The 25535-nt window shown below is 34.8% G+C and overlaps 1 protein-coding gene across 1 annotated transcript; it reads right to left on the bottom strand.

Annotated features, from left to right (window-relative positions):
• Window positions 1-449: 449 nt before the first annotated feature.
• On the bottom strand, window positions 450-1199 carry LOC119688714. The gene has a single exon (XM_038103381.1). The coding sequence runs from the start codon at window positions 1197-1199 to the stop codon at window positions 450-452; it is 750 nt and encodes a 249-aa protein (XP_037959309.1).
• Window positions 1200-25535: the final 24336 nt, after the last annotated feature.

Below are 25535 nucleotides of genomic sequence, written 5' to 3'. Positions count from 1 at the left end.
GACTGAGAGCGGGGACGCAATGCTGGAAACATTCTTTGTTTTTCGGTAGTGTATACTACACATCCTTTATAATTAGCGGTGTGGTTGCCTCCACAATTTCCGCATTTTTTTGTTGTTGGGTCCTTCTTATTTGATGTGCAATCCTTAGTGCGGTGAAAGTCGCCACATGCAACACAAACACTACGGAGTGTACAATAGGACTTCGAATGTCCATATTCCTGACAATTAGTACACTGCACCGGGTTTTTACGCTTGTGCGGTTCTTCTACTGATATTTTTCTGTGTAGTAGGAATTGTAGGGAATAAATTGGATGAGCCTCGTTCGATTTGAGCTTCTTTCCTTCAGGTTCAAGCTCTATTTTATAAAGTGGTGTCGAAACTTTATCGCGGTTTTTAATGTTGTATATAGATTTTGATTTAAATCCTTTTTCTTCAAGTGCTTCCTTAATTTATGCTGTATTCAAATCTGGTTCTATTCCTCTTATAACCACTGTTAATCCTTTGGCACTTTTTAATTGATAGGTGTAAAAATTTTTTCCATTTTTTTCGAAGTTGTTTACAACTGCTCTGTAATGTTTTTCTTCGTTGATCGAGATTTTTGTTTCATCGACATTTCCTTTACGAAGAGGCACAACATGGAATGAATCTTTGCCAATACTTTGTGTTAGGGAGTATATAAGAGCGTTTGAATTTTTTTCACGCAGAAATATGGGTGGCGGTTTCTGGGTAGGGGTGGGACTGGTATTTTTATTATCTTCGGCTAGAACGGCAAAACGATTCGCTGTCGAAATATTTTCTATTTTTCGAGTTTCTGTCGAGATTGCATTGTTAGCATTTTCTTGTTTCGGGCTACGTTTTCTTTTTATGATTTGAATATATTTATCCATGCCACGGACTTTGGGTGAATCAGGATTTTTTGCTATGTTACTATTCTTTTGCAATATATTTGGCAATATGTTAATATGTTGCGCTGATGCTGTGTTATTTTTCGAAGATGTTGCTGGACTTTGCGGTTGGTAGCTTGATTGTTTGCAAGAATTTTCACTTACCGAGTATGAGCGTTGCCTTTGGGTTTGGTTGTTTAGCATTGTTGTTTGGTTCGTGGTTGGCTTCTCAGAACTACCATCTGCTGTTGGGTAGCATATGGGTGAGTGGTTTGTGCCTCCGGTATGCGAAGGCGGTGATCTATTAATTGGCATATCGTGGTTGGTATCGTGGAAGTTAGCTGAGCAGCCAACTGTCTCTGAGTAATTTGTTGTGAAAAAGAAGCTTCTACTTTTTAATTATTTAATTAAAAACCTTTAAAGTTCTGTTTTAAATGGCACGAGAAAAATAGTATGTATTTAAAAAAAAAAATATAAATATATATTATTAATATAAGTATAATATAAATTTATAATATAATAAAATACAAATTTCAATTTTTCTTAAGAATTTATCAAACAATAAAATTTTTTTATTTTTTGAGGCGTCCTTTCGCGTATTTATTTATTTTATTTATTTAGCATAAGTTTGTTATTTAATTACACAATTTTTCAAATTTGCGATTTGTAATTTGTTTAGCTATTCTACCCGTTTGCAACACTTTTTTGTAAATTTGTTTTTGAGCTTTTAAGCTTTGTTTGCTGTCTCTATCAGCTGTTTTCAAGTGTGTGTGAATTTGAAAAAAAGTAAACAAATTCGAAAACCAAATCAAAATTCACTTTTTTCGCAAAAATAAATAAATATAATAATATTTTATTTTATCGGGCACTATTATTTTTTTATTAATATTATTTAAGAGTCACTGTCTCGATTATTTGTGATGAGTTTAATATCACTTTTTAAGTTTTTCGCTTAGAAAACACTGAAAGTTACGAAGTGATTTTTTTGCGCGCCAATGCTGATCACTAATATGTCCCCTTTCTGACTTCCTATGGGATAAGTGAAATTTTCACCAAACTGGAAATATATAATATAACTTATAATTGTGGAATTAAAGTAGAATCAAAGAATCTAGAGCACAGAACTGCAACGAGTCATAATTTTAACATTCATAGTACACTCGTAAAAAACCGAATCTAAATGCGTATAAATGTTTTCCCCACTTACTACTTATACGCATTCACATTCGCCACAGAACTGATTCATAAGTATGTTTGTTAACGAATGCCGGTGCTAATAAATCAGCTTCACAATAATGCGTATGATTCATATATCATAGCATATATTCAGGTGAGTATGAATGACTCGATGACTCGGGTGAGTGCTGTGTGGAATTTTGTATAAGCGCTGTTTGTTAGCGAAGTAAAATTTCTGTTTAGTTTTATACTTTTGATAAGTGTTGTTGTTGCTAGCATTGTAAATGCATGTGTTTTGTTTGTGTTCTTAAATACTTCTTGTGCAATAAAATAGGGGCTATTTTAGTAGGAAATTATATGCACAGTAAACAACAACAACTAAGTTTTTTTTGACTGTGACGTTATACTCATAAATGATTCATAAATCATTTGAATCATTTTCGTGTCGAATGTCGGTGTTTATGAGTATTACATGAGTAGAGTATAAATCATTATAAGTGCTGTCAGCTGTATGTATGAATCAGGTGGAGTCGAATATACAAAAAAAAGTCAGAATGCATATAAATGAAATACAAGTTCAAGTATGAATCGAGTGATGAGTACTCATTACAGTTCTCTGATCTAGAGTACAAAGAAGAAGAAATACCCACTTTATTTTGCTGGTGGATTTATAATAAATCCATCCAACCTCGTGCAACAATGTTCGATCGAGTCACAACTGGTATGATGTTCAGTTCAAACCTATATGTGAGTCAAGTAAGGCTGTCAAAAGTCCGATTGTTACGTATTCAATCGTACATGCAATTCTCTGTATTATATTCCCAACATGTTTTGCAATTATAGATTAATTATGTCCATGAGATGTTCAGTTTTGGTTCGCATTCATATATTAGCATAATTGGTGAGTGATCAGATGATAAGTCAGGAAGTGTACTCACAGCAAGAAATCGTTTATTTATATTTTTGGTCACGAAAAAGTCAATCACGTCTAGTATATTGTTCATATCTGTAGGCCAGTACGTAGGTTCACCTGTGCTTAAGATGTCTGTTTTCTTTTTTGTCAAAGATAGTGTGTATTTCGGTAACACTCCAGAAAAAAGTGTTTCTTTATTTAACCTACTTATTTACAATATTTACATTTTTGTTTCAATTATTCATACGTTCGAACGCAATGTTCAAGTTGATTATGCTGTAGGCCAGACATGTGGAAGCCACAGCACTCCGCCTCTCGTGAAGCTAAATTGCGAAACGAACTTTTTTGCAGGAACGGAGTCATGTTACTTCAAAATCGCTATCATCTAAATTGAGTGTGCATGCTGCTTTCAATCTGTCTGTTGATATAAACCTCTCCTCTTTCTGGTACTTTATACGGTCCATGGTCCATTGTTCTGTAGTGGCAAATTAACAGCGTCATATCTAACGAATACAAATGCACACTTGTGTAATTCAGGAAAGACGAATTCCGTTTGCTTTGAGTTGTGCGTGGTAAAGACTGGTTGTAAATTGCTTACGTTGTTTCTGAATTTCTGCATCCATTCTGTCGTAGAAGAAGTGTTGTTATCAGGCTCAAATAAATCTCCAGGAAGTTTTAGTGTAGTTCTGTAAACCATCTCTGCAATTGATACGTTCTCATTTTGTAGTGCTTTGCATCTTAGACTTAGTAACAGTAATAGTAACATCGAATTGATGGGTCATCCGCCGTACAGCCCTGAGTTGGCACCCAATGATTGCTTTTTAAAAAATGCGTGAACGATTTTCGTAGCCAGAAGATGCTGTTGAAGCGTTCAAAAACAGTGTTTTGGAAGTGTCTCAATCGGAGTCGATTGACAATTGGTCAATTGGATTGACAATTGGTTAAAGCGCATGCAAAAGTGTATAAATCAGGCTGGAAAATACTTTGAAAAACACTAAAACAATTTTTGATGATAAATATTCGCATTTCATTATAATTATTATTATTTCATTTTTAAATCTTCGTCAGACATATATATAGCAACCGTCGTACGTCATTTGTGCGCTTGTTAGTTTTTTAGAGAAAAATCGTAGTGGCTTTCATTCACTGTCAATTTGTTATTGAATAACTGCTCTAAGTGCGAAGTCTGAAGCATATACTGTTAATGAGGTAGTAGTATTGTGTTTCGGATAGCAAAGAAGTGTCGCATCGGTTAATGATTGCTTACATGCGTTAAGTGCTTCTCGAAGTTCTTCAGTCCACGCGATCAATGTTTCAGCATCTCTCACATTACTTCTCTGTATGCTATGTAATGCTGCTGCATTTGGGATGAATCTCCTATAAAAATTTAACATACCCAAAAACCTTTTCAACTGTTGTACCGTTTTTGGTAATTGATATTCCAACACAGCCGGGATCCCAGCAGGTAGTGGTTGTAAACCTCTAGAAAAGACTAAATATCCCAAGAATTCTTTGATGATTAAACCAAATATACGTAAGCGCTGCAATAGATTTTTCATACGTTCAGTATGTTCAGTCAAGCCACTTGATGCAATTAGAATATCGTCGATGTAGACATAAGCAAAATCTAAATCTTGTATTACGTGATCCATAAATCTATGGAAGGTAGGTGTTACGTTGCATAAACCGAATGCCATTTTTTTGAATTCAAAATTTCCAAATGGCGTAGTGACTGGATTTTTTTAATGTCTTCTTCAGCTACTGGAATGTGATGAAATTCCCATGTCAGTCGTCTTTTGAAATCAAAATTAATTATAAATATCTTCTTACCATCTTTTTATGTTCTAATTGGTGTTTGATTTGCTAAATACAAAGTTAAGGCATCAGGTGTATTTAATTTTTCAGCTTTTGAAATCGGGTAAACTGATACATCTGCTCCTGATTCGATGAGAAACCTGATTTTTGTTTTTTTACCATTAAAAAACAGGCGACCAATTTCTGGGCAATGCTAACCAGTCTCCAAATGGGCTTCTCCCATTAGTGTTTTAGTTGTTCATTGTTCGCAAAGGTGCATGGTTGCACATATTTTTTAGCACTTTCACCAAATTTAAAATGGTACCAAAAAAGTGGTTTACTTTTGCTTGGTGATCGAAAATACTTGTTGGATTTTTTTGACCGTGATTGATATCTTGATCTTGCTAAAGGTGATACTTGCAGTGTTAACTCGTTTATATTTCTCTCCAGAGTTTCAATATTTGACATTAGCGGGCTTATAACATTGTTTATTTTACCTACTTCAGTTGTGTCATAAACTTTATCAGCCATTCTTGCCAATTTGTCCAGATTATCGTCACTCACCGATAAAATTGCTTTAATTTGTAGCGGCAAACGTTGCATCCACAGCTGTTTTAATAATTTATCCGAAAACTTTCCTTGCGATAATGTACGCATTTTATTTAAAATTTTAGTTGACTCCTTGTCACCACATTCAACATTACTCAGTAATTTTCGAAACCGTCGTAACCAGAGTTGGTAAATGAGCTTATTAATCTGTTCTTCAATATATTGTACATATCTGTAGTTGATGTATTGATAATAATGTCGTGAATTTTCGCTAAAATACTGCTTTTCATGGCTGCTACAATGATATGGAAGTTTGTTGAGTCTTGAGTTACTCCTGCAATAATAAATTGCGAATCAATTTGTTTGAACCATAACACTGGATCTGCTCCCCAGAATGGTGGAATTTTAACTGAAACTCTTGAGATTTCTGTATCTTGGTGCGGCTGAATCGGCCAACATCTAAAAGAGATGTTGGAACACCTCTTTCAGGTAATAAGCAAAAACGTCTTCATCACTTCGCGCCTAGTTTCCGAGAGAGTTTTTTATTGGAGAATTGGATTCTAAAGGGGAATTTATACCTTTGCTAGCATTCCATAAGGATGAATGGTCTTTGCCATGCAGATTTAAGTCTCATTTAGGCTTTCATAAATAAGTCTTTTTAGGGGACCTAGATTTCTGCCATTCACGCCTTAATCTAAGTTTTTGTTAAATTAAGTATTCTATGGCACTATTTGTAAGTACTTTATTGGATGTGTAAATTTTATTGTTTTTAGGGGTGGAGTTTTCTGCTGCTAAAATCAGAATTGAGTTTAAAACCGAGGTTGCGTTCTTAATATGAGATTTACACTTTATTTTGTAATTTGTGTGTATGTGTAAACTAATGTACTTTTTATATTTGAGCCAGTTAGTTCTAGGACTTGTAACGCTATAGAAACAGTCTCGTAACTGAGGAGCATCAAGTAAACAAAATGTAACTGGAGAATGGTCAGAAGACAAATCGCAGCTTGTGTATGTTGAGATAAAATTTCTGCTTATGCCTTTGGTCACGACGAAGTCTATTAGGTCTGGTATTTTATTGTTATCGGCAGGCCAATATGTTGGTTGGCCAGGAGAGATTAAGTCTGGTGTATTTTTTACTATTTCGAAAGCTGTTTACCTTTTGGATTACAGAGCCGTGAACTCCAATACGTGTGCTTGGCGTTGTAGTCTCCTGCTGCAAGAAATCTATCACCTAAAGTTAAGAAGTAATCCGTAAATTGGGTGTCAGTAATATTGAAGCAAGGCGGACAGTAAACTGTAAGCATATGTTACTACAAAATTGTAAAAAATTTTCCATCAGGGTGATTGGTTTCATAAAATAAATAACCAGGAATAGAAAAGAAATTTTTGTTTGTTGGATGTGTTGCTGAGCAAAGATTACATCCACAGTTTTTGGGACATGAAGTTTGTGAGTTCAAGTTTATATTGGCTTAAGCCGTTTGCATTCCATGTACAAAGTTTTAAAATATCCATTTATTAGACAAAAGCATTTGCTTTAATTGGCTTTACATTTTAATTATCTCGTTAAGAGTAGTTTGTATGATTGACATAAACTGAGTTAAGCTCTGGGTGAGAGTGGAGATCTTCTTTTCCAAACTATTACTTTGAACTGGAGGGGCTTGTTGTTTGTCAGATTTAACGACATTAGCATATGAAACACCTGGTACAACAGGCTTAGAAGCTAAAGGTTGGGGTAATGCAACTACATTGATGGGGGTACTTCTTGTAGGATTATGCAAGGCTTCTTTCTGCAGAGCTAACGTGTGCTTTAGTTTTTTATATATAGGACAGCCTCTGTAGTTTGTGTGTGATTTCTATTGCAGTAGCTACATTTTTTGGAATTGGTATCGCTTAATGATTTTTTATTGCATTCGGAACTACGATGAAGCTTGCGACATGCTACGCACACTGTATTGTGAAGTAAGTATTGCAGGTTGTAGATCGGATGGCTCTCGTTTTTTTCAAGCTTAGAAGCTTCCGTGTGAAGTTCAGTTTTGAACATGGGTTGTGGGATCTTGTCTTTATTAACAATATTTATAATTGCTCTAGCGCTAATGCTTTAGGGCATTTGTGATTTCAATAGGTTCTACATCTGAGTCTACATCTGACCTTTAATAATCACAACAAGGCCTTTGCTACTCTTCAGTTCGTATGTGTATTAATTTTTCTGCCGTCGTCCAAACGTTTGGTAATGACCCTGAAATTGTTTTCGGTGTCAATTTGTATCGTGGTTTCGTGTATATTGCCCCTGAATAAACGAACAATATGAAAAGTATTGCTACCAATCAGACGTGCTAGGATTGTAACAAGAGTGTTTGAACTGCGTTCACGCAGGTAGATTGCAGGGAGTTTAACCTATTTGATAGTAGACTGATTAGCTTGCTCTGTAGATTCAACTAGTTCAGCAAATCTATTCTCAGAAAGTATGCTTGCAGGTGCACTATCTTTGTTAATTTTGTTTATTTTAGCACCTATTGAGTTGCATTTTTAAGTTTTCATTTAATATTGACATAGCGTTCCATGCCTATTTGAATTTGAATTTTATTTTTTGGAACCTGAAAATACAATGTTTTTTTTAAGCTTTTATCAGTTTGTGTGGTTTTCAGGGGCACCGTGTTTAATGCGTCTATTTCCAAATAAGCATTACGTTTGCTTGGGATGCTTATCGTATGTCTTCTTTCTGGGAGAGGATTTGCATCACTTATTTGCATACGTGGTTATGTGTGCAAATAGCGAGTTTGCTATACAATTTATTTATTTTTCTATTATTAAAATAAAATGAAATAGAGTTTAATTTAAAATATACCTTGTGATCAAAAAAGAACGAATTCGTTCTTTTTTTGAATTCCCGCGCTTATACAATCGGTAATTTTTTTATTTTCACGCTGGCAACACTATTATACACATTCTGTCAAAGTTTAACGCATATCGTACGATTAGTTTTGTTTGGCGTCTATACAAAGAAGTCAACAAATGTTCGTGTGGCGATTTTTAGCTGAATTTCATTCAAAAAAAGCGTCGTTGTGATATGGCCAAAGAAATGATTTCCAACGCAGATAGTGACCCCACATCCCACATTCATCGAATGCATCATAACTGGTGATGAGACATGGATCTATGTATTTGACATGCCCACCAAACAACATTCGACCGAATGGTGCTTCGAAGGTGACCGAAAGGCGAAACCGAAAATAGAACGCCAAAGTCGGTCCAAAATCAAGGTTATGCTGACTGTTTTCTTTGATATTCGTGGTGTGGTGCACTATTAATTCCTTCCGGATGGTCAAACGGTCAATAAGGAGTATTATTTTATGCTTCATTTGCATGAGGCCATCGTTCTGTTTGTAATTTCTTCCGTTTCAAGGTAAGTCGTGTATGTTGAGGATAACAGTGTGAGCTCGGACTAGTTTGTCTAAGCACATGATGATTCGTTTGGTCTTTGCTGACGATCACTAAGTGAATGGATGAGCTGGTTTGGGTAAAATGATAGTGATGGAGTTACCTTCTGCTTGGCTTATGCTGGCTGGGTAATTTAACCAGTCATCCAGGCTTCCATTTGGTCATAAGTGATGAAGAAATGTTTGACGAGTCACCGACACTGTTAAAAGAGGTGTGCGTTTACGAGCGTTTGGTTATTGCTGATGAGCGTGGCTAGGGGTAACATCGGGAAAGGAGCTTTGCCTGGCATAACTGACAAGGTTTTCATAAAATTTTTAGCAAGTTTACTCTATCCTAAGAGTTAGTTCTTACGCTGTTTGAAATTTCCCCCGTTTTAAGGTTTTACATTATGGTTCACTTTGGTTAAATCGGTTTCAACGTTTCAACGATCGCAACGCTTACAGCGCTTACAACAGTAGCAACGATCTCAACGCTTACAACGATTACTACGCTTAAGCCTTTGAAATGAACTGTGTTTGGTGATTCTATTGCTATCTAAAATTTAAATTTTAAGAAGAATAACAAACGCTACTATAAAACACAAGACGAAAGTGTCTCTTTCTTTTTTTTTTTTATTAAATTCTTACAACGAACTCTGGTATACTCGCTCGGACCCCATTTGTATCACAGCTATAGATAGGGCCGGAGAGGTCGTTACAATATCATATTTACATTTTTCTGGTGCATTTATTGAAGTGCTGAATTGTTGGACGTAAATTAGAGGAGGTTTGGGCTTTTTGGATCTTTTTATTCCTATGTGGATGTTTTCGTATTTGTTCCACTGTGAGCTTGTACATTTAGTATGTCGTCATCTTCTTTAAGAAGTTTAAATCTGTTTGTACTTGAATTGCTTAGCCAATATTCTTGTAATGTTGTTTGTGCGCTGCCTTGATTTTTATTTTTTTGTTTTTTATCACTGTTGCTATCAATCGAAGGTTTGAGTGGAGATTGAGTGTCTCGGCTTCGTTTTAGTTTTTGGTGATCTGCATTTGAGTGATTGTTTGTTTTGTTAGCATTACTTTTATTTATGTTTTGCACTAATTTGCTCGTTATTTAACAAACTGTTGATTTCAAAGGTGATGCGATGCTATTTTCTTTCGTTGATGTTGTTTTCGTTTGTACAGAATTTACTGACATTATTGGATAAGAAGAAGATGTTGTGGTTACTGCTGTTGTAGTTGTAGTTGATGATGAAGTTGATGTTGTTGTTGAGTAGAGCTTTTTATTTACACTTTCCATTACAGCTAAAGCAGGAAGGGTTTGCCTGCGCTCTAACGGTGGCGAGTTTCGTTAAAAGTGAAATGAAGAATTTTCAATCTCGATTGTAAAAATCAAGCGAAAAGTATACAGTAACAATTGCAAAAAATATAATAGTTTCACAATATATTTACAGTTTGCTTATTTAGTTATTTATTTTTATTTAAGTTTTTAAAGATACTTAAAACTTACACTGTGGCAACGCCACATTTACAATTTCTTACTTTCGCTAAGAAAAGCATATGCTGTCTCTATCAGAAATTTGAAGTTTAACTTTTTCGGATTAAAAACAATAAAAGTTGTGGACCTATCACATTTCGCGCGCGTTCCTGAATAATGCTGAAAATATATGTATATATATATTACGCAGGTGGCAGCATTATTTTCATGAAATTCAACTTTCAATCAACTTCAATTATCAATTTTATCAGTTTTATTGCGTAAAGTGTCCATTAGACAGCAACGCGCGTTGACAACGCACGATGTCTTCTCTCGCCAATGATAATAACCTTGGGCTAACAAAAATATATAAATAACCAAACATTAAATTACAATGAATATTTTATTTTAAATATTAATTGCATTGTGTACCTACGGAAAATTTGTTATTAAAATATACCAAAAAAAAAATTTAATTAAATAAAATATAATATGGTATATATAAAAATAAAGATATGAATTGAAATTATAAAAATAAATATAAATATATAAATTATATGTAAAGCATCATTTTTCGTAAGGAAATTACGCATAGCAGTCGCAGTTGACACTTCAGCGATTGCTTTAATACTGATGAGTGAACACATTTTGCATTGTTTGCTGGAGGCGTGTTTAAAAAATTGTTGGTAAATTTAATGTGTAATAGCAAGAGAAGACTTCGTGTGTTTGTCAACGCGCGTTGCTGTCTAAGGGCACTTAAGGGGCCCTTTAGATGCTTTAAACCGTTATTGATATAGTTGAATGCTGAATATATGTTGACTTCAGAAACGATCTTTACAGAGCGTATTACATTTAGGCCTATTGACTTCAGAAACGGTTAAACACTTTGGTATAAAAAACTCATTCTCTCCATTTGTTTTACAACCTAATCCATTTGATTATAAATTAGCTTCTACCAGATGACATTGATCTAAGTTTTCGAATATTAAGTTTTTCTTGGTTGTAATAGTTACAAGCGCTCACCTCGTAGCGCTCACCAATCAAACTTTTTGTTTAAAACACTTTCTTGAGAAAACATATTACACAGGCTGGCATTAATTCCTTCGCAGTATTCTTCAAGTCAACCTATTATTACTTGCACTCTAATTTAGCCCTGAAAACGCATTTTTAAAAACTATTTTTTGTTGAAATTCATATGAATATATTTTTATATATTCATATTTATATATATATACATCAATTAATTCAATTAAAATGCCTGTTTTGAAAAAAAAAAAAGTAAAAAAGTAAACTCGACCACACAACGTTTTCATTAAATTTTATTGACAAGATAACTTCTCGATTTACTGAGAAATTTTATTAGTTTCTAGATTTGAGATTTCAGACTAATTAAATATTTTTCAGACAACACTACACAAAAAAAGCTTGATAATACCGAAATTCTTGATGTTCACAAAACAACAAAAAAATGTTTCCAGCTCATCTTTTTAGGTAAAAAAAAATTAATGAAGCCAATAACCAAAAAATGATATATTCGTACGGAGCGTAGGATTTTACATGCTAAAAACAAACTGGTTCCGCTCCATTTAAGGAGAACGTTTTTAAGAAATTCTAATCAATCATCAAAAATTTGATAATTTATTTTCTTTGGATATAAATTAAAACTGTTTTACTCATTAACATAAATTCAATCAAATTTAACATTTTTCCAATAATCACTAGCGTTAATAAAACAAATATAATTTTTGCTACTAACAAATAATTTTTATTTTTTTTAAATATATGAGAGTATGAATACGTATTATATGTCTCTTCTAATTTTAATGGCACTTATGTAATGAATATATAGTGAAATCTGTCTATAACGATGTCGTTGGTGCCTGTAAAAAACTTCGTTATAGAGCGGTCTTCATTATAGAGAGGTAAAACAAATTTTTTTTGTTGGGCTTTTACTAGGAATTACATTTTACTAGGAATTATGTACGTATTTATTTTAAAAATATGTTTAATTAATATTTATTTATATAAGCATACGTAATATCAAAAATATTAATCATAAATTGGTTTGTATTTAGAGAAATTATTTTTATTAATTACTTAATTTATTATTATATGGAACTTAAATTTTTATAATTTATTATTTTATTAGTGGTGCTCGAGACTTTCAAATGCAAACGCAATTTTACCTTGAAGATCTCGTTTGAAAATTACACTTAAGGCTGCTTAGCAGTGATACAATGACAACTGACTGTATCAATGTTGAAGACACTCCAGGGTTTCTCACCCCTTCCAATCTTACTGACATGCTTCGGTTTAAAGCCCCTAAGAAGCTATCTGGCGCTGACTGCGTGTCTTTCTACGCCATGAGGCGTTTCTCACCGCTTTGTTTTAAAAAGTGCGCCATGCTCTTCAATCAATCGTACAACACTGGTTCCTTCCCCCAGCCATAGATGATCCCTTCAGCTATCGTCCCATCTCCCTCCTCAACTCTGTCAGTAAGCTCTATGAGACTTTCATAGCAAGCAAGCTGAAGTCCTCCTCGGGGAATAATATTATTCATTCTTATCCGTTTGGTGTTAGAAGCCAAACTTCCACTGTCCATGCCCTGCATCATCTCCAAAATGAGATATGCACAGGCTTTTTCAATAAGCAGCCCACTGTACCACTAAGTTTTGAGATTGGAAAAGCCTTTGATCATGCTTGGTTTGCAGGATTAATTTTAAAGCTTCACCAGTTCGGCTTCTCTCCTACGCTCTACAGTATAGTCCACAAATTTCTTTCCAACAGAACCTTTCAGGTTCCAGTCGGTTCCTCTCTGTCCGGTGATTTCCCCATCGACGCCGGAGTCCCTCAGGGGTCGGTTCTTGAACCCCTCCTTTTTAACCCGTTTATAGCAGAAATTCCTCTCCTGCGGACCCCTGTTAAGCAAATCTGCTTCGCCGATGACTGTCTTGTCTTCATGTGGTCATTTAATCCTTACCGCCTTTCCAATGAGCTTAATGTCCACCTTGGATCCCTCTTTGACTACTATACTAAGCGGAAGATTAAACTTAACCCCTCCAAAATCTCTGCCATTGCCTTTCTTGGCCAGCAGCGTGATCGTCCCAGAGGTTTTAGTACGTTTAATATTAAGCTCGGGCTTAACAACTCTCCAATTCAGCTTGTTCCCAAGCTGAAATATCTTGGCATTGTTTTCACATCCCAGCATAACTTTAAACCACATGTTTACTATGCCATCCGTAACGCTCAGTTCAGGCACACTTGCCTCAAAACTGCACTTCGAACATAACCAGGTTAACTGCAAAGTTAAGCTACTCTGCTAAAAGCAGCTTCTTCGTCTTTTCCTCATCTATGCTTTCCTTATTTGGTCTGCCATTACTTCTGCTCAGATAGAAAGAATCCGCCTGTTTAAGGGGAAACTTCTCCGTGGTTGCACCAACTATAAGCGCAAGCCTGTAAGGAAGGAAATATTCACATATTTCCAACCTACATAGTTTTTATATAACAACAACCAAACAACAACACCAACACTATACTAGTAACTTCAAAAGACATTTTAGTTACACATCACAATACACTATGTTTAACACACAACATATAAGATAATTTCACTCACTTTAAGAATTTTCAATATGATCGAAAATAAAATAGATTAATTTTATTTAATATATATTATATTAAAATAACTCACAAGTAATACCCCGCATCTGCATCGGTAACATACGGAATACATCTGAAATTACTATTATAATTAACAAAAAAATGTATTTAAATAAGGTGTGTATATTCTTCATACCCACCTTATTTATTCACTATGTTATTTATATATTTATTTTATTTATTTTTATTTGTTTTTATTATTTATTAATTCTTTTTTTTATTTATTTATTAATAAATAAATATAAATAATAAAACCACAAACACCGGCATTATATAAACACGTTTGTAAACAAAACAAGAAATGTCAAAGCATGAAAGCTTTGGTTGAACTAAATACAAAGCACGGCGAATTTAAGAACGCACGAAAACACAAAGCACAGAAATTACACCCAGGCGAACAACAGCGACAAAAGACAACAAGTATCAAAAATACTAACGGCAAATGTACCGATGCGCTACAGGAAAAGCTTCGGTCGTTTGAGTATAAATAAACGCGCATTGTACAAGTAGGGAAACTCTCAAAGGTAATAATACGTCTTTGCGAAACAAGTCAGTAGAACTATAGCGTCAAGGTAGTAAATACGTCTTGACGAGTAGATTGTATATGTAGTCTTATATGTAAACCAAGCCAAGGTAGTCATGATACATCTTGACTAGTAGGATTTGGAAACAACAACCGGAACAATCATCGAAGCACAATTATTCAAATTAGCAAACCAGCATTATATTGTTGCGAAGATACAAATCGATTTAAGTTAACTGAGATAATTTTGAATTATGTCAGTTAGATAGTAAATAAGTTTTTATATGGTTGGTTAATATTAAGAGAATAGAGAAGTTGGTTATTTTAAGCAATAAAGTTGTGTGTGTTTCAGAAGATAAATTACGGTTATAATTAATACAAGTTTAATATTATTCACTTATCAGAATCCAGTGTTATCGAACGAAGCGTTTGAATAAACGTAACATTGGTGTCAGAAGTGGGATTCTGATAAATAAAATGGTTAAGCTTGGACAGTTAACCGTAGTGCAATTAAAGCGGCAACTGGAGAAGCTGGGGCTTAGCACAGGTGGTGTTAAGACGGAGTTGCAAGTAAGGCTGCGTGAGGCTTTGGAGGCGAGCGGTATAAATGCGGAAATGGAAGAATTCCCTGAAGAGATAATTGTAGCGGGAGAAGTTAAACAGGTGAGTAATAGTGAAATGATGGAGCTTATGATGAAGATGATGCAGCAGATGAAGGAACATGCAGAGCAGACTTCCACTGAGCTTAAGAAAAACGCAGAGCAGACTTCCACTGAGCTTAAGAAAAATGCAGAGCAGATTTTCTGTGAATTCAAAGATTTAAAACAAGAGTTGTGGCAACTTGCCGGGATAACAGCAGAGGCGCAAGAAAAGTTGTCGAAAAGGGTTGATGAAACAAACCAGAATATTCAAGTGTTTAATGAGGTGTACCAGTTAGAAAATCGATTGGATGATTTGTCGTCGAATCGTCATTCGTTAGCGAGTGTTCGCCAGACTGGGGAAGTAAAATTAAAACCACCGGTGTTTGGTGGAACCGCGATGTTTGAAGTTTTCCAGTTACAGTTCGAGACTACTGCTGTTGCAAATCGTTGGGGTGAAGATGAGAAAACGGCAGCGCTGATTGTGGCATTAAAGGGCAGCGCGGCAGAGGTGCTACAACAGATTCCTGATAAGGCACGTAGGAATTACCATGAGTTAATTGGCTTATTAAAGCGTAGGTATGGCAGCAATTTTATGTCACCGCTACGCAGAGTAGAACTGAAGGCAAGAGTAGATATCGAACGTTTATGCAATTTAGCGTATATTGGCAGTTCTAGTGACTTCATTAAAAAAAATAAAATTGATGTTTTTATTGATGGCATATGTGATCCAGAAACCAGACGGCAGGTGGTAATGTTTCCAAAGCTAACTTACGCTGAAACAGTTGGCAGTGCGTTAACGCACGAGGCTGCCGGTATAATGTGTTGCTTTACAGCAAAAGTACGGAAAATGGAACCTGGAGTGGCAGGAAGAAAGACAAGAAGGAAGGCAAAAGAAAAGACAGAAATGAAGGCAGGAAGAAAGACAAAAAAGAAGACAAGAAAGGAGGTAAAAAGAAATAGAGGAAAGAGAAGAAAAGAAAGAAGTATAAGAGAGAAAACAAGAAATAAGATAAGGGGGAGAGGAAGACTGGTTCAAATAATGAATAGGGAAAAAAGAAACAGAAAAAAGAGAAGAAAGAAAAGGAGGAAAGACTATTTCGGTTTACATAGTTATGATTTTGTGTTAATCGGCTTTGGTATAGCTGAATCAGTTGATGACATCTGCTTGGACGAGCAACAATCCCCATATGTTATATACGTTGAGGGTATTTCATTTGAAGTAGATTTTATGATTGCCCATGGAATTACGTTGGACTTAGGACAACGTATCCTACGGAGCGCGGTAATGGAATGTCCATTGAATACTGGCAGTGAGCATTGCGATAGGGTGAGACAGGTTCGATTGAATCGACGACGACGAATACCGGCAAATTCAGAAGCGATTGTATGGGGAACACTAGACGCGAATAAAAGGACGAACAGATGCTGGATTGTAGAAGCCATGGAAAATGTCGGAGTCGATAATATCGTATTTGCACGAACTTTGGTGCATCCGTTCAGGATTAATCAGGAAATCAAATATGATGCGGAGATCGCAAAGGGCTTGTTGATCGCGAAGTTGTCTTATAAAGATATACCGTTAAACGTTGATGCTAACCTCACAGATGATAAGAACGTGACAATTGATGTAAATGTCTTGTTTCATGAGAATACCACAGATGACGTATTGGCTACGGGTAGTGAATTTAATGCTGATGTCAGAGATGTCTTGTTCGTTTCGGACATAAGAAATAATGAGAATAAGATGAAAGTAGTTCATTTGGAACGGTTGGCGCGTTGTCATGAAGATATAGTGACACTTGTTCGGGACGAACAAGTTTAGGTGGAGGGCAGTGTTGCGAAGATACAAATCGATTTAAGTTAACTGAGATAATTTTGAATTATGTCAGTTAGATAGTAAATAAGTTTTTATATGGTTGGTTAATATTAAGAGAATAGAGAAGTTGGTTATTTTAAGCAATAAAGTTGTGTGTGTTTCAGAAGATAAATTACGGTTATAATTAATACAAGTTTAATATTATTGACTTATCAGAATCCAGTGTTATCGAACGAAGCGTTTGAATAAACGTAACAATATTATAAATATATTAGATTGTAAAATCTTATTTTATTTTAAATTCTCCTAAATAAATAATTGAATTACTACATCACATTGTCTTTGACTTCCAAAATAAAAATTCTATTGCAACGACCCCTGGACGACGGCTGAGTATACCTCAGCATCATCAGCGACAGAAAGTGTCCCTCCTGATATCTTTAGTCCAGATACCCTCCCAGTAGACCTTATTCTAGCTTTGCGCTTTAAACCTCCACAGTACCTTTTCTACTATTTTGACGAGTTGGACTACAATCCTCTCGCTATTCCCCTTTTTAACTGCGGCTTTCGTGACCCTGTCCACAAAGTTTATCTTTAATCTCACCCCTGCTTATTAGCCGTAACCCCACCCCCATCGTTATTACCCTTTCTTCTTAATTCATGCCCTCTCTTTCTGACTTAGATGAACCTAGTTCCCTAGGTGTTAAGTCTATCTACTTTTCTCTCCTCTGATTACTGGAATGAAGTTTCTATATTGCTGTAGAAATCTTCTCCATTCATTTCTAAGAGCTGGTTTTATCTCACAATTGTTTAATTTTGCTTATTGAATAGTCTCCCACACTCCTTTCGTGGATTGAATTTCCTACTAGGTCGAATAGGGAGACAGGCATAATTAAAAGCTTCATTGAGTACTGAAGTGAGATCTTGGATTTGATTGTCCAGATCAACAGTTTCGGAGAAAATGCTTGACATCAGTTCACTTAATGCTGTTTTGTATTTCGTCCAGTTAGTATTTCTAACATTTCTAAAAGATTTTTTGGTTGTAGGTGCTCGATTCGTCTAGGGTTAGAGTAAATTCTAAAATTATATGGTCTGAGGAGAAGTGTGGACACTTTCCAGTTCTTGACCGATTCATTAAGCTTGGCAGTAGCGAGAGTAACATCTAACACTTCCTGCCTGTTTTTAGTAACAAAAGTTGGCCTATTGCCATCATTACAAGAAAAAAGATTGCTACTGAAAATAAAATAGTAACTCATCTCTTTCATTTGTATTTGAGCTGTCCCAAACCTCATGGTAAACATTGGCATCGCAGCCGATTATAAGCTCCACTCCAAAATGCAGGACCTAGGCTAACCCTTATTTACCGCATATAATAAGTTATAGTATTTTGTCTTGATTTCGCATACAAGATCCTTATAAATTCATGGTTCTTGGATCAGGATCATATCGACCTCGTTGTTGCTGAGGCGTTGCAGTAGGCTGGTGGATATAGACTTTCTATAATGCAGGTTAATCTGTTCTACCCACTTCTTTATTTAGTGTGGGTTCACTTCTCTGTACCACTGTTACATCTAGATCGATATTCTTTTCTGAATTATTGCCCGATTGCAAGAGTTTCTCTTCATCGAAAAGATAACGCATACCCATATTCTTATCTTATGTGATTGAAGGAGCCGGAGAGGGAGCAGACACCAAAATGTCCTTACACATAGGTGAGACTTTCGATGGTATAACGACCATCGGACTTATTTCGGTTATGAGGGCAGGCTTAATGTTGCCCACTTCCGTGCAGTATTTAGAGAAGTTGCCACTTAGTCCCTTACATTAGATAAGGATTTCTCCTCATCTTTTTATAAACTGTCATATTTATGGCGAAGAAACATTAATTGAATACACCACCAGATCGTGCCAAAATGGCCAGGAACATTTTGTCGATCACAAAACTGGGCGACATATATTTGCCCTTGGCTTCTTCCAGTTTAAAGACCTTCAACGTAGCCGTATTTACATCCCAACTGAACAAGCTCCAGAATCCGCTGAGGATCGGAATTCAAGAACGCACTCTAGATCGGTTAGGAAATTGCTCCTTAGCAACGACTTAGAGTTTTGCGCTTAACCAAATCTCACCCATTCTGGAGATAGCAATGCGAAATAGATCAACAGAATGCTGATTTGCGCAGGTGACCAGCTTCACATAGTCCTGAAACCATCTACTATTGGGATATTTGAGACTTGTGCCTGGAAATTCCTTCAGGACTGCAACGTACAAATTTTAGAGCTTTCGCTCGTTTTTATTCCAATTTTTTGGGGTAATAGTGCCATAAGGATTGTTCTTATCAATGACCGCCATTATGATGGAGCCTTTAGTGACATGCTAGTTGTGGTGGTGTTGTCACGAAATTTTGCCCTTTTGGCATCAAGCTTCGACTCATCTAGTGAGCGCTGACGCTTCGATAGAGGTTCATTTTTCTCTTCCCTAGGAGTATTAAGAACCTGTTTTGCCCGGGCTAGCCTAGCCTTTAATAATTCGGATGTGACCTAAATATTGTTATATCTCTCGAGCAGTCTAGTCGCCGCTCGCCGTTCTTTATAAACTCTTCTCAAAGCAGAACCCGACCTCACGGAGGTGCCAAAATACATAGAGATTATCGATTTAGTGGAAGGTACCGTGTTATTACAGCCAGAAGTTGCGGTGGGTACCTTGGAACGCTACTTTTTAATATGACTAAGTATAATTAATTAATTAATTCATTATTAAATTTGATGAGATATTTAAAACAATAGGTTTGTAATTCATTCCACAAAACAAATTTTACATTATTTTGTAAAACGATTAGAAGGAGTATATCTCTGATGAACCTTCAAATTATGAGCATGGTATGTATACTTAGACAAGCACTTTTTTTGATATTGATAGTTACCAATGTTTAAAAAAATACAATTGCTTTAAAACGAGACGAGTAATAAAAACACAAATATTGCCAAATTATGTGCAATATTATTATTGTTACGACTCAGCATTTATATAATTTAATGTAAAATCGTCAAGTTTACCAATGTGTTTGTTGAACGGTTTTAGAGATGACACTTCACATAAATCATCGTTTGTATCTATACAAGGCCATCCGCCATCATATACAAATTCTCTTTCTGTCAATGTCTGACAGTTATTTAGGTCGGATTGTTACATTAAATGGTAGGCATCCATGCTAAAGTTGTAGATCATAAAGTGGTTCCTCGGCATTGCCACCAATCTTTTGTTACCGTGATCAAATGGAATTAGAATAATTCTACGCGACTGTGCTCGTATAGGAGAGGTATAGATATTGATATTACCAATTGTTTAGTTTTCTGCAACATGTTCACGAATTTTATTTACTTCATTCTGTGATTTTGATGGGATAACAAGTGTAGTATTTAGTTTTCCATGATTTACGTCTATTATTATTACTCAATTATTTCCGCTTGAACTTTCTCATTTTCATTGATAATTATGTGAAGTTCATTTATTATCATAAAGAATTTGATAGATTCTTTGTGTAAAAAATACGAATCTTTTATTGTTTCAGTGATATTATATACTCTCTGCGTTAAACTCCGAACGTTGCTGTTGGCCTCGTTTGTTGTTCGCCGAAGCACATTTACAGTAGATTTTATAACTGATGTTTATTTCTGAATCAGATATTTTGAATTGTGCTGGTTGTCTAGTATGTTTACCTTATTCTCTTCCATCTGCCATTCAAATCGTGCTCTTTGGGATCTTTGAATATTTTGTGGAAATAGATATTGATTCGTATTCTTCATATTTTCAACTTGCCGTTTCATTGTGTCCAGAAGACGATTGCACTGCCCTTCAAAAGTTTTTAAATTTTCACAGGTATCTGCTTGTTTAATTGTGTCGAAAAACGGGTTTCAGTAAAAGTATACTACCATATACCATGATGATACAACTACGTGTACTGATCCGATGTGGTCTAAATATATGTCTATGGAGTTACTTATTTCGGTTATTGTAGTGCCATTATTATTTGTCGTATTTGCATTTAATCCTACACCCAACAATAAGATTAAGCTGAGAAAATAAGAAACTCTCCACGTTGCTGAAGGTCGTTTGCTTCGCTTCCACACATAATTAACGTCTATAGTTTTTGTGTTTTGCGCTATTTTGACTGTAACCGTTCTTACAAGACCATCATTCCCCAGTGAACTTCTATTACCTTTGCTAGTAGCTACTGTGTTGGATGCGTTTCTTCATTTTTTATTATAACCACTTGACCTTTTTTCAAATTGTCATGTGGAAGTTTCCATTTGTGTCTCTGTTGCAAGGATGGCAAATTATTATTTTTCTAACGATCCCAGAAATAAATTCTTAACTTCTGCATCAGCTTCCATCTATCCAAACAACTCCGCATTGTTATCGAATGAATGCATTGGCCTTGAACTCATTATTGCTTTATTTAGATACAAAAGCTGCTAAGTATTTTAAATGTCAGTTTATTTTTACCAATTACTCTCTTTAGATGATGTTTCAAGTTGATACGCTAATTAACCCCGCCCTAACAATCCTCAAGTCCACTTCTGGACTCTCAGGAAGATATGCTGATTTAAGGTCCGTCATCAACTAAAAGACAAATAAATGATATGATTTTTTTTTTGTAGCCTAGTTAAAGCCTAGTGTGGGGTAGAGATAAGCCCCCCAGCCATTATAGAGTAAAAGTGCGTAATAGCACTAACTCAAGAAGAAGAAGAATCAAGAATCAATGATTTTACTACTTCTTACCAAATTCCTCCGAAGTGGGGACTTGCCGGCAGAATAAAGTGTCATTTTATTTGTTAATCTTCCAGTATTGGTGCTATCGATATATTCTCTTGAATAACCTTTGCTAAGTTTTTATCTAAACGTCTAGCTGCTCCTATGAACCAACGTAGCACCGTCGGTAACGTTGATTGCCAGGCTACGTTGGATAACGTTGGATACCTTTCTTAACACTTATTGGGTGTTCCTATTTCAGGAATTATTTTATTTGAAATACAAAAAAAATATTTAATAAATAAAAATTAGACTAAAAATTAACCCATGGTTTAAATTTATTATAATACGAAAAAATTCAGGGTTACAAAGAAATGTTCTTGTAACAACCCTGGCGAACCGCAAGCTATCTAGCTATCAACGGCCGTAAATTGGTTCATTACAAGCTATTCTAGGAACAGTAAAAAATCCTCCAGCACTTGAATAATCGTCCTCGCAATTTTGGTGAGAGACAACATGGAAGTGCTCATGCTCCCAAAGTCGACGATGAGCGCCAATTTTCGTTACTTTCGTTCTTCTTGTTCTTTGTTCACTTCAGGGCAGCCCTTCTTTGTTCATTTTACGCATTAATTTACGTATTATGACAGAATCCGCGTATTCAATCCCAATATTCATAGCCGAAAAAGCTTGCATGCATTCATTCGTTGTTTCCAATAACGCTCTTACGCTGAATGCGTTACTACTATTTGATCCAAAATAACAATCCGTTGATCCAAAATAACAATCGTTCGTTACTGAATCGCTGATTTAAAATTTCCCACGCTGCGTCTTAGTTGTTCTCGGATACCGGCAAATCCTTTATTATTGCAATAGCATCCTTTCTAAGAAGTGATTATAGATGATAAATTTTTTCCACCTTATATATTTCGCTGCTTTCGTGTACCATTTTTTCATATAAATCCCCAAATGATGGCCATTCCTTAATAGTGCTGTTAAACAAGGCAATTTTGATATCCGCTAATTTAACTGACTTCTTAGCTTAGCTTCACTTTGCCTTTTTACATTTTTAAGTAATTCTATTTCAGCTTCTCGATGCCGTTCTTCAATACCATTTTTCTCTTCTAGTTGCTCATCAGAACGTATTTTGTGTTGAGACCGCAACATCATATAAAACTCGTTAATTCTATCCATTTATTTTTTCCAAGCTAATCTTTTTATTTCTAGCTCCTGTTTTTCATCTTGCATCAGTCTATTTATAAAATTTGCTTTTAGCTTACAAATTGTTGTTATAAATTTAAACATTATCTTGTCCTTTTCTGCTTCCTGGGGCGTATTGTTACATTTAGCTTGTCAAACAACTTTTTTATCATTTGGTATAAATTTGATTGGAAATAAACGTCATCTTTGGATCCATGATTCTTTAATATTGTCTTACGGTTGTCTTGAAACTTTTTCCATAGATGCTCTAATATCTTTTCCTGCTCTTTTAATGCCACGCTTTTCAGCTCCCATTTCGAGATGCTTCTCTCAATTGCTTCTATTGCAGCTTTCACAACAAAGCTCTATTTTGATCAAGCATACATCTTGCTGCTCAACTTTTCTGCTCTAGATTGCTGCTGCGATGCTTTTATTAATTTTTCACTATGTCAATGTTTAGCCTTGACAATACTTTCGTTAGTTTTTTTTTGTGTCATTTTCTATAGTCTCTTACCACTGATGGAGCAAAACTATAGATTTATTTTTTGAAGCATTTATATTATTATTTTTTATCATACCTTATCGAATTTTTTTTTGTAAGTTAGAGTCTGCATGGCTCTAAATTTAATTTGTTTTATTATTAGTTCTTACTGAACTTTTTTTTTTTAATTTATAGTTTGTAAGGCTCTAAATTTTGCTTATTGAGTCAAGTGTCTTACCACTGGTCGAGGATCACTTTGACTATTCTAACATAAAGCACTGTAACTTGTAAACAAATGGTCGGATTAACATATGATTTTGACAGTAAGCCTAAAAAGGTTGCCACTTTCGAAAAAAAAAATATTTATTTAGTATTAGTACCGCCATCTATGTGTCAGTCACACACATTATTGAACGAAGTGTTATATATATAAAATCGTTTGTTCGTCTGTTCGGTACTCAATAACGTTTTAATGACTTTGCTAATCTTCGTGATACTCTCAGATCATATTTATATAGTTTTTAGGCGAACCATAGGCTATTAAAACATATGATATTAGTTATAATTTTAACATAAACCAAACAAACGCTTTAAGCATTGTTTAGGCTTTATCCTTACAACTATGCGATTGAACTCTAAACATGGATTGCTTCTTTCATTGATAAATCTGACAATCTCTTTATCTACACAGATATGGAAATAGCAACAAATATGATTACTCAGCGCAGCAGGAAAATTAATTACAAGGGGAAACAATGTTCGCCTGGTCAGCTAGTTTAATATATTTTTTCTTTTTTTGAGAAAATATTTGTATTTTCTGACAAGTGTTGCCGCTTGTCGGAGATCACTTGAAGAATTTTTTATTTTATTTTCATCCAATATCCGTGACCTAGAAGGGCCAAAATGTACTAATAAATTATTAAAGTACATCGAGTGAGGATTTTGAAATGACTGATCTTATGTTATTTCGAAAATTGGTCTCTTTTTATACAAAATTATCTTAAAACTAACTAATTTTACTATAAGAGTTGAAATAATCTGTTGTCTGTTATCGTTTCTTTTAGTGAATTGTATTTTTTTTAATTACATTTTATTGTTGTTGCAACATAGGTTCAAAAAAGGATAAAATGTTTTCATCATTAAGGACATCCCGGCACTCAGGATTATTCTTTCTATCGTCTTTACAAATATATTTCTATTATCATAATTAGATACATTGTCTTGTGTATCATAAAATATTTAAAAATGTTTTCAATATTTGCTATTTTAGTTTAGGGTATTTTTCACCCGTGTTTTTTCTTAGTTCATTATTTGGAGAATTTAAGCGATTATAATAATAATCTATAAAATACGTGTTTCTGATTAAACCAATATTGAACCAATATTGAACAGTTTTATTTTTTCAATTGGTATCAGATGTTCAGTTAGGTACTTCTTTTGCTTATGCATCAGTACATAATAAACTCCTAGCACTTTAATTTTCATTAAAGTAGGTTCCCAGATGTTTAAAGTTTTGGCTTAGCCATTAGTGCTCTATCAGAGATTTTGCAATGATTTTTGAATTATTTTACCGCAATAAGGATACAAACTCTAAATAGTTTTAAGTTGAAAGTTCCTGTAAGCAATTTCGCTTGCGATAACCCTGGTAGATTATTCTGGTAAATATTTTCTTTTTATTTATTCCTTTCTTTCCAAATAAAAAGACATCACTTCCTCCCAAGCCACAAAATGGTTTTGAAAGGAGGTATGAGCACTGAGACTACCCCTATCCTGGAAAGTTTATATACAACTTCGTTACCAACAAATTCAGAGTGTGTTAAAACCCATAGAATTCATATCTGGCCGTTATGGACAAGAATATTTAGTTTTTCTAGACATTCCATCATCAGTCTTGACGTCACCTGATTAGAATTGAATTTATTGCTACCTGGCTATCAGTTTTGTTAGTAATGTTGAAGAGTAAAGCATACGCACCTGTCTGTCGCATAAATTTCTTCTTAAAAGAAAGTTTTCTTTTTACTTAGCGTTTTCGAATATCTGACTCCCAGCTCATAAACACCTGCTCCAACTTTAACTTCAATCAGGAAACCATTTGTATACCAAGTTAGTATGTTTTGGTTTATCTTATTAGTTTGACATAAACGATCCCAACTAATTTTATTACTGAGTACAGTTTTAAAACGTCCAATGGAACTAAAGATTAGATTCATGGTGTGTTGTGGCATTAAAATTTCAGAAAATTGTTTTCCACAAATATC

This window comes from Teleopsis dalmanni, chromosome X (assembly GCF_002237135.1).
Source record: "Teleopsis dalmanni isolate 2A chromosome X, ASM223713v2, whole genome shotgun sequence".
NCBI classification, from domain to species: Eukaryota; Metazoa; Arthropoda; class Insecta; order Diptera; family Diopsidae; genus Teleopsis; species Teleopsis dalmanni.
The sequence above is the reverse complement of the archived record's forward strand: the minus strand, read 5'-3'. Positions and strand labels throughout refer to the sequence as shown.

Excerpts from the sequence above, each read along its gene's own strand:
- LOC119688714 (XM_038103381.1), bottom strand. The coding sequence starts at position 1,199 with ATGCCAATTAATAGATCACCGCCTTCGCATACCGGAGGCACAAACCAC.